General features: G+C 41.2%; 1 protein-coding gene across 2 annotated transcripts in view; it reads left to right on the top strand.

Moving 5' to 3' along the window:
- The first annotated feature begins 5,281 nt into the window (after positions 1 to 5,281).
- Positions 5,282 to 15,380, top strand: part of CLVS2 (clavesin 2) — an 87,650-nt gene continuing 77,551 nt past the window's right edge. The window contains exons 1-2 of one of the 2 annotated variants that reach the window (XM_040239009.1): positions 5,282 to 5,795; positions 6,214 to 7,144. In XM_040239009.1, the coding sequence (XP_040094943.1) occupies positions 6,756 to 7,144 (389 nt within the window). In that variant the 5' untranslated portion in view covers positions 5,282 to 5,795; positions 6,214 to 6,755. The remainder of the gene's footprint in view (positions 5,796 to 6,213; positions 7,145 to 15,380) is intronic. The other variant, XM_040239011.1, reaches the window with a different exon arrangement.

The raw sequence follows: 15,380 nt of genomic DNA, 5'->3' as shown, positions 1-15,380 counted from the left end.
CTAATTTGTAGGGCATAGTTACTTAGTTTGCAAAATTTTAAAGAAAGACAAGTGATTTGAAGGGATTATTTCCAAAATGAAGATAGAATGGTTTTGTTTTTTGGGAAGAAAAGCCAGTAGTTATGAAGGAAGGATCAGGGGGCTTTTTTGGGTACCTGCAATGTTCTACTCCTTAACCTGGGTAAGTGTTTACTTTATAATATGTCACTGAATTATACATCTTGTTTTGTGCCTCTTATGGTACATATATCTTATTGGACAACAAATGGGATAAAATGCTTTAAAACACAAACCACTCTCTCCATTTTAATACAGCAGTAAAGCAAACTGTCTTTTTGGTTGCTTGAAAACACCTGAAGTCCTTAGTTTAATCATTTTCTAATTATGATTTAATTATTCCTGTTGCTTAGTTAATTTATTTTCATATTCTAGTTTTTACATTGCTGTGGTCCATGGAGTGGCAAAGAGTCGGACATGAATTAGTGACTGAACAACAACAGTTTTTACATTACTTTCCATTAATTTGTCAAAGTGCGTTAATTTTGAATGAGAATTAAATGCTCTGGTGTCATCTGGATAAACATCTTGTTTCATTCTTAGAAGGCTTTACATATTTATTTTGGCTTCAGAACTGATTTCAAGTGTACAAGGGAGACAGAATAAAAGTACAATCATTGAAGGACTTAGTAGTTTGTAAATACAACTAACTGGCCAACTCCAAAAATGCTACTGCATGACAGAAGTGATCTATATCATATACTGATATGTTGACATGAACCTTTTTGAGGCAATTGTATTATTGATATATAATGAAAGCATCATCACTAAACATGGGTTATACCATTTCAATGACCAACAGGTTTTATTTTATAAATTCTTCTCTAAAAATATAGTTTAATATTTCCATCTCAGGGAACAAAATTAAGCAATTTTAAGCACCTTGAAGGATTTGAGATTTAACCCTTCCTGCAAGTCAACAAGTTAGATGGCCACAGTTTTATGGATACAAAACTCCTGAAAGACTCAGACTCAGCAAGCGGTCTGAACGTCAGCATATTTGGGGCTGGTTTTCTGAGCCCAATTCCCACAAGCCTAAGAGAAGAGTTACATTTGCATACCCAGTGGGTGGCCTTACAGGAGAGTAACTCTTGAGTTGAAGGAAACCAAATAAATATGCTTGCCCTTTGTTCAGGAGGGAGACAGTATCTCTCTTCCTCTAAAGCCCTAAGCAAACCTGTCCTTCCTTTAGATGGAAGTACTATCTGCAGCTTCTAAGGCTCTTCCAAAGCTGCTCTCTATGCACACAGCCTTGAAAAGATGGTCTTGAAAAAAGGATAGTTAGTGCCTTGCTCATAAGACATGAAGAAACAGGAGACTCATGGAGAACTGTGTCTCCTTATTGGTGGTAGTTAAAACCTCTCTATGCATTTGATATGAATCATTTTCCTCAGTTAGAAACTGAAAGCTGAATACTCTCCTACACTGAATTTTTCAATTTTTTTGGAAATAGGAACCCAAATATTTAACAATTCATGTTGCACTCAGAATGCTTTTGAAAGTCATAAACACATAAAGTCGTAGAAGGACTTTGAGTATATATAGATTATATATATACATATATATATATATATAATATGTTTGAAGTGAAGTGAAGTCGCTCAGTCGTGTCTGACTCTTTGCCACCCCATGGACTGTAGCCTACCAGGCTCCTTCATCCATGGGATTTTCTGGGTAAAGGTACTGGACTGGGTTGCCATTTCCTTCTCCATACTACATATTTTTTTATATATATGCACTATACACATATATTTATATGCTAAGTAATACATATATATATATGTATACGCTAAGTAATACATATATATATGTGTGTGTGTGTGTGTGTGTGTAGTGCTAAGTCATTTCAGTGGTATCCGATTCTTTGTGACCCTATGGACTGTAGCCTGCCAGGCTCCTCTGTCCATGGGATTCTCCAGGCAAGAATACTGGAGTGGATTGCCAAGCCTTCCTCCAGGGGATCTTCTCACCCAGGGATCTAACCCTCTCTCTTAAGTCTCCTGCATTGGCAGGCGATTTTTTTTTACCACTAACACCACCTGGGAAGCCCATATTATATACATATAGATGTGCGTGTTTATACAAACATGCACATATATGGTTTATTTTCCACCTCCCTTATTCTTTTAGGATAATGACTACCTGTACATATACAGTTTTTCTTATTCTGGTTCCTGCTTTACTTTGCATTGATTTAATTAATAAAGTGGTATACAGGTCTGCCATATCTTTCAGAATTTTCCACAGTTTATTGTGATCCACACAGTCAAAGGCTTTGGCATAGTCAATAAAGCAGAAATAGATGTTTTTCTGGAACTCTCTTGCTTTTTCCATGATCCAGCGGATGTTGGCAATTTGATCTCTGGTTCCTCTGCCTTTTCTAAAACCAGCTTGAACATCTGGAAGTTCACAGTTCACATATTACTGAAGCCTGGCTTGGAGAATTTGAGCATTACTAGCATGTGAGATGAGTACAATTGTGCAGTACTTTGAGCATTCTTTGGCATTGCCTTTCTTTAGGATTGGAATGAAAACTGACCTTTTCCAGTCCTGTGGCCACTGCTGAGTTTTCCAAATTTGCTGGCATATTGAGTGCAGCACTTTCACAGCATCATCTTTCAGGGTTTGAAATAGCTCAACTGGAATTCCATCACCTCCACTAGCTTTGTTCATAGTGATGCTTTCTAAGGCCCACTTGACTTCACATTCCAGGATGTCTGGCTCTAGGTGAGTGATCACACCATCGTGATCATCTGGGTAGTGAAGATCATTTTTGTATAGTTCTTCTGTGTATTCTTGCCACCTCTTCTTAATATCTTCTGCTTCTGTTAGGTCCATACCATTTCTGTCCTTTATCGAGCCCATCTTTGCATGAAATGTTCCCTTGGTATCTCTAATTTTCTTGAAGAGATCTCTAGTCTTTCCCATTCTGTTCTTTTCCTCTATTTCTTTGCATTGATCACTGAGGAAGGCTTTCTTATCTCTCCTTGCTATTCTTTGGAACTCTGCATTCAAATGCTTATATCTTTCCTTTTCTCCTTTGCTTTTTGCTTCTCTTCTTTTCACAGCTATTTGGCCTCCTGAGACAGCCGTTTTGCTTTTTTGCATTTCTTTTCCATGGGGATGGTCTTGATCCCTGTCTTCCATACAGTGTCACGAGCCTCATTCCATAGTTCATCAGGCACTCTATCTATCAGATTTAGGCCCTTAAATCTATTTCTCACTTCTACTGTATAATCATAAAGGATTTGATTTAGGTCATACCTGAATGGTATAGTGGTTTTCCCTACTTTCTTCAATTTAAGTCTGAATTTGGCAATAAAGCGTTCATGATTTGAGCCACAGTCAGCTCCCAGTCTTGCTTTTGCTGACTGTATAGAGCTTCTTCATCTTTGGCTGCAAAGAATATAATTAATCTGATTTCGGTGTTGACCATCTGGTGATGTCCATGTGTAGAGTCATGGCATCTGGTCCCATCACTTCCTGGGAAATAGATGGGGAAACAGTGGAAACAGTGTCAGACTTTATCTTTTTGGGCTCCAAAATCACTGCAGATGGTGACTGCAGCCATGAAATTAAAAGACGCTTACTCCTTGGAAGAAAAGTTATGACCAACCTAGATAGCATATTCAAAAGCAGAGACATTACTTTGCCAACAAAGGTCTGTCTAGTCAAGGCTATGGTTTTGCCAGTGGTCATGTATGGATGTGAGAGTTGGTCTGTGAAGAAAGCTGAGCGCCAAAGAATTGATGCTTTTGAACCGTGGTGTTGGAGAAGACTCTTGAGAGTCCCTTGGACTGCAAGGAGATCCAACCAGTCCATCCTAAAGGAGATTAGTCCCAGGTGTTCATTGGAAGGACTGATGCTAAAGCTGAAACTCCAGTACTTTGGCCACCTCATGCGAAGAGTTGACTCATTGGAAAAAACTCTGATGCTGGGAGGGATTGGGAACAGGGGGAGAAGGGGACGACAGAGGATGAGATGGCTGGATGGCATCACCGACTCAATGGACATGAGTCTGAGTGAACTCCGGGAGTTGGTGATGGACAGCGAGGCCTGGTGTGCTGGGGTTCATGGGGTCGCAAAGAGTCGGACACGACTGAGCAACTGAACTGATACAGGTCTGCCACCGTCTTCTTTCCCTTTGTCAGCACCATCACCTTGAGGGCAATAACAGAAAGCCTGTTTTTTAATCTGAAGGTTCTAATAGTCATCTAATACAACAATGTATTCTTATCTTCAAGACCAGCCATCCATAGACTCTAGGACAATGGCTCACACCCAGTGGAGCTCAGTAGATATTTGTTGCATTGAGTTAATCTGAACTCGACCCCATTCGACACTTTATAAGCCAAAAGTTTATAAAGTGACAGATTCAGTAACACATGCTGTGGTTGAAAATACAAAACATTCATTTTTCTCAAACTCTTAGACAGTCATCTTAACCACAAAGACTTCTGTTCTATCATGATGATTCTAGTATACAGATGTATCAAACTGAGGGAACTATCAAATGCATCTCTAGAAACATGTTTTATTATGAAATGTAAGTCAAGGAGTGCCTGTTTTTCTTCTTCTGAAAACGGGTCCCCCCACCCCTACCCCGGCTCATTTCCATCCTCTTCAATAGGAATTTAGCAGCCAGAGTGGTTGAAATACTATTCATATAAGTTCCTCCGGAGGCTTAATCATCAGCCCAATGCTGTGGAACCACTCTGGTCTTTTCTAAATTCAACATTTCTGTCAACAACAAATGCGGAAAGTACAAAATGTTTCCCTACTTCTTCCACATCAAAATTACCTCCTACAGGAACTAGGAAATGTGTCGCTGAATTACCATCTACAACAGCCACTCGCCGCCGGGCAGCTCAAGGGTCTTGCACACAAAGGATGAGAGAGGGTCGTGGGGAGGCTGCGGGGCGACGCCCGTCCCGAGTAGACGGCCCGGGAGTGGGCGGACCAGGAGCAGGCTAAACTTGGGGCTCGGGATATCTGAACGCCACGGAAATTGCGGTCCTATCCAAACGAGTCAGGGCGAGAGGAGCGGAGTGCGTGCGCGAGCTGAGTGAGTGCTTACGTCGCAGCGAGATCTGTGCTGGGATAATTAGAGAGGAGTTGGGCTGAGCCGAGTCCTCTTTTAGCAGCGGCAGCCGGAGCTGCAGCAGCAGCAGCGGCCGCGGCGGCAGCCCGGAGGGGCGCGTCTGACTTCGGCCGCTCGGGCGCGCACAGGCTGAGGGCCCGGGGCCCGCAGCAGCCGCGCCCTCGGCCCCAGCGGCTCCGAGCGCACAAAGGCGGCGGCTGCCTGCGTGGCCTCCTCCATCCAGGCGTTCGATTCTCGCTCGCTTCCTTCTCTTCTCTGGCAGGCGAGAATGGCAGGGCCGGGCGAGGACCTGGGACAGCGGTGGCCCTAGCTCTGGTCTCCCCCCAACCCCGGCCCCCCCCCCGCCCCCGCCACCAACTCCCACCCCTCCCGCCGGGAGAGGAAGCGGCTGCTCGCCGACGATGTGGTCAGGGCTGCTCCCAGGTGCGTCTTCTGCCCGGGTCCCCGCTGCCGTCCCTCTTCTCTGCTCGCTCCATCCCACCGAGAGGAGTTGATACTGCGATCGCCGCCGCCGCCTCCGAAGCCGCGGCTGATGGATGCCAGGGAGTGCCGCATTGCTTAGCGTCCCCGCCTCCGGGTTTGCTGGTAGGAGCCGGCTGCTCTTTCTTCTCTCTTGCTTTGGGGCATTGTAGAAAAGGTAGAGATATTTTAATCTTATCTTCCATTCCTCTTTCCCACCCTCTCCTCCCCCCAGCCTCGCTTTTGAAATGTACCTTCCCGGAGAGATATCCCTCCCCCCCACCCCCCTCCTCCGCAGCAAGTCGTTGAAATAAAGGGCTAGAGGCAGGCAGAAGTTGGGGGGTGGGGGTGGGGTTGGGGGGGGAGCCCACGCGGGTGCCAACGCCACCAAAAACCCTTCTGGTGTCTTAAGAGATCACGGTGTATCCAGGAGGGGAGGAGGGAAGGTGCGCTCTCTGCAGTCGCCACCTAATTGGATCCTAATCGTTTTCAACGGAATCCCACAAATGTCTTAGAAATAGCATCTCTGAATAAGTAGGAGAAATAAGCTTCGTTCCCCTCTCTTTCTCTTTCTCTCTTTTTTCCTTCTGGCAAAGACGCTCTCTCTCCCCCGCCCCGAGCTCAGCGCGCTGAAGAGCCGCCTTATTATTAATCAGAATTTCCATCGTTATCCCTGGCAGGAGCATCGTTCAGTAGGGACCGCAGAAGCATCACAGTGTTGGGGCTGAGATGTGCGTGGGGGTTGTTTTTGTACCATCTCGGAAGAGAAGAGGACGGTACCAAGATCAGCAACCCCTGTGCTGGGTGCAATTAGGGGTGTTTTGTTAGGAGAGAGAGAGGACAAGAAGAGGGGTCCTGGGCCACCGGAGGGCCGCATCTCTTTGGAGGAAAAGGAAGAGGGAACCGGGGCAGGACGTTGTTTTTAAGGTGGGGTGGGGAAAGAAGTTCCTATCTTTCAGAGAAAAGGTGCAGGAAAGCAACAGGGTACTTGATTGGACACCAAGACAAATCATTTCCTGTAAAGAAGAGGAAGCAGGCAGCAGGGAGGTCTAGAGGCTGGAGTGTGGTGGTGACCAGGGCCAGCTTGGTGGTGGGACAGTCAGCGAGAGAGAGGCAAGGCTCAGGAACCCGCAGGACAATGACTCATTTACAAGCGGGTCTCTCTCCTGAGACCCTGGAGAAAGCCCGCCTGGAGCTCAACGAGAATCCGGACACGCTGCACCAGGACATCCAGGAGGTGAGGGACATGGTCATCACTAGGCCGGACATTGGCTTTCTCCGCACAGATGATGCCTTCATCTTACGCTTCTTGCGGGCTAGGAAGTTTCATCACTTTGAGGCCTTCCGCCTCCTGGCCCAATACTTTGAGTACCGGCAGCAGAACCTGGACATGTTCAAAAGCTTCAAGGCCACTGACCCTGGGATCAAGCAGGCACTGAAGGATGGTTTCCCTGGGGGCCTGGCCAATCTGGACCACTATGGCAGGAAGATTCTAGTCCTTTTCGCTGCCAACTGGGATCAGAGCAGGTAAGTCCTAAATGCAGTCTTGTGCTGGGTCTTCTTTTACTCTCCCATTTTCCAGAATGTGTCTTGAGCAGCGTCGCCGTTTTACTGCTTTGATGGTACTGTTTATTTGGCTCTTGAGAAAAAGAGAGACCTGAACTAAGACAAGAGTTTTTGGTGGCCGCCTTGAGCGGGGGGCGAGGGCTTTTATTTTTACAGTTGAAACTTTTACTTCACTAGCACCCTTTTTCTACTGGAGATTTAAGTATATCCTGACCATGTTATTGTGCTGTGTAATCTAAATCATTTGGCTTCTAAATAAAGCGGCTACATTTTTCAGCTCCTGAATAAGTTTACTGTTCTGTGGAGAAATGAGTTTGAGAATAGAGACAACTTTCCCTCTTTCCTCCCTAAAGAAATTCTTTTTTTTTTTTCCTAAAGAAATTCTTAAGCTAGATTCATCATCACCACCCTCCTTCCCCTCCATGACCTCCTCCTCCTTTGCATATCTCTCTCTCTCTAGCACTGCAATTTTATTTTATTTTATTTTATTTGAAAGAAGAGCCTGGCGTTCAACCAATATCAAGTAGCTTTATTGCTGGGGAACTTTTCTGCTTGGTGATGTGTAGATGAAGGAATAATACGATGTGTGTCACTTCAATAAAAACGAAGAGTTGTCCCCTCTGTTGCTGAGTGTGCTGCCGACACTGAATATGAAGGCTGACTGGCCTGCTTGTTCTACACCTGTCACTAATCTAAAGAATGTGTTTCCTGTCTGATGTGATTTTTCATCTTTTGGAAGGAAGTGAAAAATGTTCATATCTGTCAGTTGGTAGACTTTTTTGAGCTCTCTGTCTTTTTAACAGAGGAGAACTAATATTCTTATTTCATCTACATGACAATAGAAAATAACTGACGATGACTTCTACTTCCTCAGTCGGGGGAATTGTTTTCTTAGACTGAAAGATATAAGAAATTATAAAAGACTCTTGTGGAAGGTAGTTTCAATTCAGTTCGAAGTTAAATAAATTTCATGAAACTTAAAAATGTTGCCAGAATTATGAATCATAGGAAGCCTGTTGTTAAAACGTCAGTGTATTTTTAGTTCTGTGAACCGTGATTTTTGATGCATCTGGTTAGTTTAAACCATCTCTGGAGCAATTTTAAAAGACTTTATAGTTACTGAGAAACCTTATAGATCTTATAGATCTCCTATGGCTTCTCAGAGTCTTGGGATTTTAGAATGCAAATTAATATTTTTAACAGGTGTTTAACTCTTTGATTGGTCTCCTGTTCTCTTTAATTTTAGGTTGAAAACTACTCTAACTCCTTTTTATGTAAATAAAAAGATAAATTACTACCTGAAGAATCATAAAGCTAAGACACTCATTGAAGGAGTTAGCCATTGAGGTGAAATGAAGTTCTCTTTCTGTTTGTTACTTTGGCTATTTATAGAGATTTTATTCTACTTTTTATCAGGTAGCAAAGTTGAAAGCCTCATGAAATGCCATTCTTTGACCACAGTTTCTCTTTAAAAAGTTTTTATTTCATCTGAGAAGTATGTTGAAGATTTATGCAAACCAATTATTGTGTAGATCAAAGTCGAAAAAATTTATTCAAGAAAGAATATAGTATTTCATATGTCAGTTAGGCAGGAACTTAGTTTATTGAGCTACCATGGAGTGGGACCTCTGGAATGGTATGTTTAAATATGTGTCAGAGTCTGTTAAAGATACCCTTAGGGAGGCAGATAGCCCTTAGAGACTTAAATATACATCAGACCTATTTTCCTTTATTTTTGTAAGTGATCTAATATTCACGTTGATTTATAAACCTAATTAAGTTGAAAATCACTTGTAGTTCTCACCTATATGAGAAGGTGATTATTCTGGATTTACTAAAGAAACTATGTTTTAGTTGTCTATCTCATGCTTTCATGTAAAGTATAAGTTGCTAGTAATCAAAGTATATCTCCCTAGAAATCTATAATGGGAGGGGACTTATTAATTGATATGTAGAATTATTTCTTTAAATCAACATTTGTGACATTAATGTATATGGGACATTAAAATGAAATGCTGTGTCCTGTAAAAATACCTTACAGGATCTATAGACTAATAATTGTGAATTCTGTTTCTAAGATTTAAATGAATAGGTATGATCAAGTAATAGTACTTCAAGGTCAAAAGGTATACACGGTATTTAGAGCTCATCTAAAATTCAGTTGAGTTTCTTCCTCCTATATTCTTTAAGAAAAGTTCCCCCTTCCTTCTCCTTGTCTCCTGCCACCCCCATCCCAGATCTAAGTATATATATGGAACTAGTGGTAAAGAACCTACCTGCCAATGCGGAAGACATAAGAGACATGGGTTTGATCCCTGGATCAGGAAGATGTCCTGGAGGAAGGCATGGCAATCCACTCCAGTATTGTTGCCTGGAGAATCCCATGGACAGAGGAGCCTGGAGGGCTACATACAAAGGGACACAGAGAGTTGGACATGACTGACTTAGCAGCAGCAGCAGCAGCAGTGGATAAACAGGTCCATCCTCGTGGTATCTTCTGTGAAGCTTTATCATGGGGACATGTGCATAAGGACTGTCTCTGCCCTGCTCTGAAACCAGCAGGACAGCTGCCTTTCTAACAGTACCAGAATGTCACCAGCCCTTTTCCTGCCTTCTGCCTGAATCCTCTTCCTTCCTCCACTATATATCTTCAGGGCTTATCTGACCTGACTCCTACAGAAGTTTCTGCCACCTTCCCTAGATGTTCCCTTCTGATTGTTCTGTTAGCTGGATATGCCGTGTGCCGGATTCTCTTGCTCCCCGTCCCTCCCCTGTTCTGTGAGTCAGGTGTTCTCTCCTTCCTGCCCTGCTCCCTCCAGCCCAAACAACCTGGGTCCCTGGAGAAGACTGCATATCTCAACATAATTCTGGCTGTCTTCCTTGAGTTGTTCAGTGAGTTGTCTGGCTTTCAGTAACTTAAAAAAAAATTTTTTTTAGAAGAAACAAAATAGCATTGTTTTAAAGAAAGAATAGGTGGGAATTGATCAGGGTTACATTGGGAAATTCTAGAAATGAGGTAGAAGAAAATGCACCCTCCCCTTTTATTTCCAACTTCTCAAAGGGGATAAGCAAAATATTCTCTGTGAATTTTGAAAAACTTTGTAAAGACCCATGAAATAATTGATCTGTATAACAAAAAGCAAAAACAAAACTAAACTTTATATTATAACAGCACCTAAACTAGAGTTAATGTTCAGTAAATGTTTGTTGAGTTGAATTGAATTAGGCTTTTTTTTTTTTTAAAAAAAGGTTTCTAAGTAGGAAGTTATCAGATATATACTTTCTCCTATATTAAATTTTTAGGGCAGTTTTCTGTGCTTCTCAGGAGACTGGAGACAGTAAATACATGTGAGATGGTGACTATAAATAAAATAATGTTTCTTCCTACTGCAGTATAGTGCAGGTCAGTTTCAGGTTATTGCAAATAACTGGACCATTTCCAAAGCCTTTACAAGAAATATGGAATTGTCGGTAAGACGAAGGTATAATATTTACAGTGTGCCCACCTAATAAAAATAAAAAGATAATCGAAATGCTGAAATGTCAAAATGACTTTCAGTGTGGTCTGTGGTTCTTTTTAAAAAAACATAGAACGGGTTCAGATGATTTATTACATTTATTGAGTAGGCTATCCTTGGAAAAGATTCACATAATCTTATCTTCTTTCTTTCAAATTGTCCAACAGAATTTCTGAAAGCAAAAGTAGATTCCACAAAATTAAAAGCGGTTGAATTGATACCCTGCAGCACGACGACGCTGTAGTCCTCCATGCCTGACGTGGTGTCTTGCTTTCCTGGGTGACGGCACCCTGCTTCACGACTCAGCAATACCCTCACATTTCCCACCTGATTTCATCAACAGAATGTGATGATAATGTACCAGGAATCTAGAGCAGATTACACTACCTTAAGAAAGGAAGTTTGGAATGAAAGTAGATTGTGCTCTAGACCCTAGAGCATGAGAGCAGGTATCTGAGAGGTTGAAATTCACTGGCATGTAATGATTGGGAATGTTCATGAGTAAATCGTGTCACCCAAAACATAATGATAACATATATTCTGATAATTGGCCTGTAATTTGTCAGTTAGCCTGCAAGTGGTATGTCACATTTGTTCCTGTGGTTTAGTTGCTAAATCATGTCTGACTTATTCCAACCCCATGAACTGCAGTGAACCAGGCTTGCCTGTCCTTCAGTCTCTCCCTGAGTTTGCTCAAACTTATGTCCATTGAGTTGCTGATGCCATATTTAATCCAGCAGACAACCATTGGTTTGGAATCAGTTTAACAACCACTAGAAAACAATTAAATACAGTGAAGTTAATGATTCTAATATAGTGGCAATTCAGAAAGCACTGACTGTCTTGCAGCATGTTTGGCTTATCATAATGGACATTGATTATCACTTTTAGTACTGAAAGTCTGAAAGGGCTGGAAGGCTGATTGGTGAGACCATGCTAAGATCCTCTAACCTGTCCTGGAATTTCCCTGAAAAATGTACTATTGTCAGTTTGTTTGTTCCCACAGTATGGCTTTTTCATACAAAAGAAAATATACAAATGGCCAGCTATTTAAAGCTTTAGTTTGAATTACGATTATATTGTAATTTATTGGACTTCCCTGGTGTCTCAGACAGTAAAGAATCTGCCTGCAATGCAGGAGACCTGGGTTTGATCCCTGCATTGGGAAGATCCCCTGGAGGAGAGCGTGGCAACCCACTCTAGTATTCTTGCCTGGAGAATCCCCATGGACAGAGGAGCCTGGTGGGCTACAGTCCATGGAGTCCCAAAGAAAATTATGTGGCCAACCTTCAAAATGAACGAAGATTATGATGATGGTAGCTTAAATTTTTTAAAAAAAACAGCCATAGACTATACATATTTGTTTTATTCTCAGCCACAAAGCTTTACTATTCTGTGAAAGGGCAATAAAATAAAATAACTATAAAATAAAATAACTAACTATAAAATAAAATAACTAGGACTAGATTAAAATAGACAAGAGCAATTAACTAGATAATTACAGAGAAACACTTACTTGGTAATTTGCAAAAAGCAAGCCAAAAAAGAGGTTTAATTTTCTGGACTGATTTTTCAAGTCTTCCTGGCTCTGTTTACTAAAGTATTTAAATATTTCTCAACTTTTTGTTTCATGGTAGGGTCAGGATTCCTTAACTTCAAAATCCTAGAGGCGCTGCTGTGCTGTCTTACCTCTGATTTTAAGATTGTGCTCAGTAGCTCAGTTGTGCCTGACTCTTGTGTAGACCCGCAGGCTGTGGCCCACCAGGCTCCTCTGTTCATTGGACACTCCAGGCAGAAATAGTGAAGCAATTTTCCATTTCCTGTGCCGGGGCATCTTCTCAACCCAGGGATTTGAACCCGCATCTCCTGCATCTCCTGTATTAGCAAGTGGATTTTTTACCAGTGAGCCACCTGGGGAGCCTGATTTTAAGGTTAGGTCAGTCCTAGAAATGGCAGGTATGGATTCCACGAGGTTTCTGTCTCAGCAGAGCTTCTGTATTGCTTCCTTATAGGGATGCTCTTTAAACAGATATTCTGGGAACTGCAGAATATTTCAAAATATGCCCTCGGTTCATACCATGAAAAATGAAAGAGAAAAAATATTGTCCTGAGAAATGTTACGAAATACTGGAACAAATCTCTGAACAAAATAGGACAGTCTCTAAAAACTAGGACAATTATGCAGTAATTAGAGAAATAATCCTGAAATAACAGCAATGGCCAGGAGTGCCAAACTTCACTAGGACCTTGATTGGGTCTGGCCCAAACCAGGCCATTTTCATGTTTCAAATATGCAACTTTAAACAAAGTTGAAAAGAAGCAATGGATTTGGTGTTACTATAGTGCTCTGGATGCTTCAAAAGAAATCTTTAAAGATATTTTAAAACATGAGCCAACAGTTAGTAAATTCACAAATTATCCTTAGTAAATTACTATATTTCCTCCATTCTGAGAAAAAGATTGAGCTCTTTTACACCACTGAAGGGAGGTATATATGTGTGTATATATATATTATATATATATATGTTAACATAGTTAATATAGTCATTAACGTAGTCAGTGGCACTCTTGCTGTGAGGGAAAAGATGTCCTTGTATGTTGGTTGGATCTTTACAACAAGTAAACTGAGTGAATAGTACTTAATTCAAATCAGTGTTTTAAAAAGTACACTTTTCCCCAGCATTTGCTGCATACTTAGAATTTTAATAGGTGCTAGGGGCAAAAAAAAGACACATAACACATTTGTCGTACCATCAAGGAACTTACAGCCTCTCTGGGAAGAAAAGCATGAAAAGCTAAATGACTATCAGAGAGATAGTGAGTGTTTAATGAGGCTACTGCTCGCTAGTGGTGAAAAGTCCGGGCAGAGGCAGTAGCAGCCTGCTCTGTGTTGTGTGGAAAGAATACCACTTGTTTGGGCAATGTAATTCAACCATTTGTTTTTTTCATTTCAATTAATTCATTCATTTAAAAACACTTTTATACAGTATGCTATATTGTAGCATATATCATATTTTATATATATTATATACAATATTTTATATATACATATATACACAGACCCATATATATATATGCATGTCATATATTTAATATCCACATATATATTTTATATGTGTCAGGCACTATGCTAAGCACTTTATAAACATTCATTTATTAAATCTTCTTCACAATCGTATGAGATAGGTCCTGTTAATATCCACATTTTGCAGATAAGGAAACCGAGGCACAGGGAAGTTAAGTATTTCACCCAGAACTGTACAATGAGTAAGTGAACTGGTCAAACTTGTTTTGTGTGTACAGATAGTGAACCAACCTAAATCTGGGAAAAAAACCCGAATATATCCAAAAAAGCAAGCCCTGATAATTAAAAAATCCATCTATGGTTTAGAAAATCTTGGTTAAACATCAGAATGTAGACAATTAGGCACAGAAAGTTAAGTTGGTAGAATAAATATTCTTAAGACAAAGACTGTACTAAGCAGCTAAGTAAACAGAGTATTCTGCCCTGAGGAAGAGTTGCCTTTCCAATGTTTGTATTTTTTTCCAACACGACTTCATTCTGTTTTATTTCATTTTGGTGGTAGTAGGTGCACATTTTTAAACTTTTTTTTTTTCTCCAAAGAAAGACATTTTTCCTCTAGATGTTTCATTTCCAGTTATTTTCTTGTTCTCACTCACCTATGTTTCCATAGCAGTAAAATTCTGGAAAATACTCAGCAAGGCTGAGACAGCTTCATATGCCTAGTGATGATGTGATGATTTTGGATTTCATATTGCCTCCAAGGTTTGTAGAGACTTAGCGTCTTCCCATTCTGACTCAAAATGTCTTGATGTTTTCCTTCTGCCAAAGCCCCTTGCTGGGACCAGGCTGGAGCTGCCCTGATACCTGGCCTGGTGCCATGTTGGTATCGACTTTCTGATCCTTCTTCTGATGTACATTATGCCACTGACACGTAAAAACACAGAAGAGCTATTCATCAAACTCTGTTCTAGGTCTTGGCACCGTAAGGAGTGGAGAGCTCTGTGGTGTTAGAAAGACCTAGCTTCTCATCTAGGCTTCCAGTTTTACTCTTACAGTGATTTCAGAAAAACTCTAAATTCTCTGAGACCTCCTCTGTGTCTTTATCTTCAAAATAATAGGAACTAAGCCATGCACAGAGACTTTGGGCTTATTTTGAGATTAAGATAATGCTTTTGAAATTGCTTTGGAAATCTTAAATGGTTACACAGATAGAGATATTATTATTACCACTCAGTAATATAAAGCACCTTGATGGATTCATCAACTTTAGCACCAATGATACCCCAAGGCATTAATGAAGGTAATTCTGCTCCTTTGTCTCTCCCTCTAGCACCTTTCTAACACAAGTGCTTTAGACATTAGGAAATGTGGCTTAATGAAAGCTGAGGGTTGGGGGCAGCCTTAATGAAGAATTTAATAATGGCTGATTGATTTAATGACCAAGGCAAGCTGCTTGCTGTTGTGCTGCTCAATGTGATGCCAAGATGCCAGTTTTTCATTGTCAGGCTACAGAAGGGGCTGGAGAGTAGGAAGGAAATGACATGTTTGTGATTTGTGTTGCTCTTTGCACTGATGGTCAGCTCTAGTAGGGGATGAGACCTTGTGAACCCCAGGAGAGAAGCACAGGCCAGGCAACTCCCCAAAACCTTGCAAG

Source organism: Oryx dammah, unplaced genomic scaffold (genome assembly GCF_014754425.2).
Source record: "Oryx dammah isolate SB20612 unplaced genomic scaffold, SCBI_Odam_1.1 HiC_scaffold_4, whole genome shotgun sequence".
Lineage (NCBI taxonomy): Eukaryota > Metazoa > Chordata > Mammalia > Artiodactyla > Bovidae > Oryx > Oryx dammah.
Note: the sequence above shows the minus strand (reverse complement) of the source record. Positions and strands in the feature narration are given on the sequence as shown.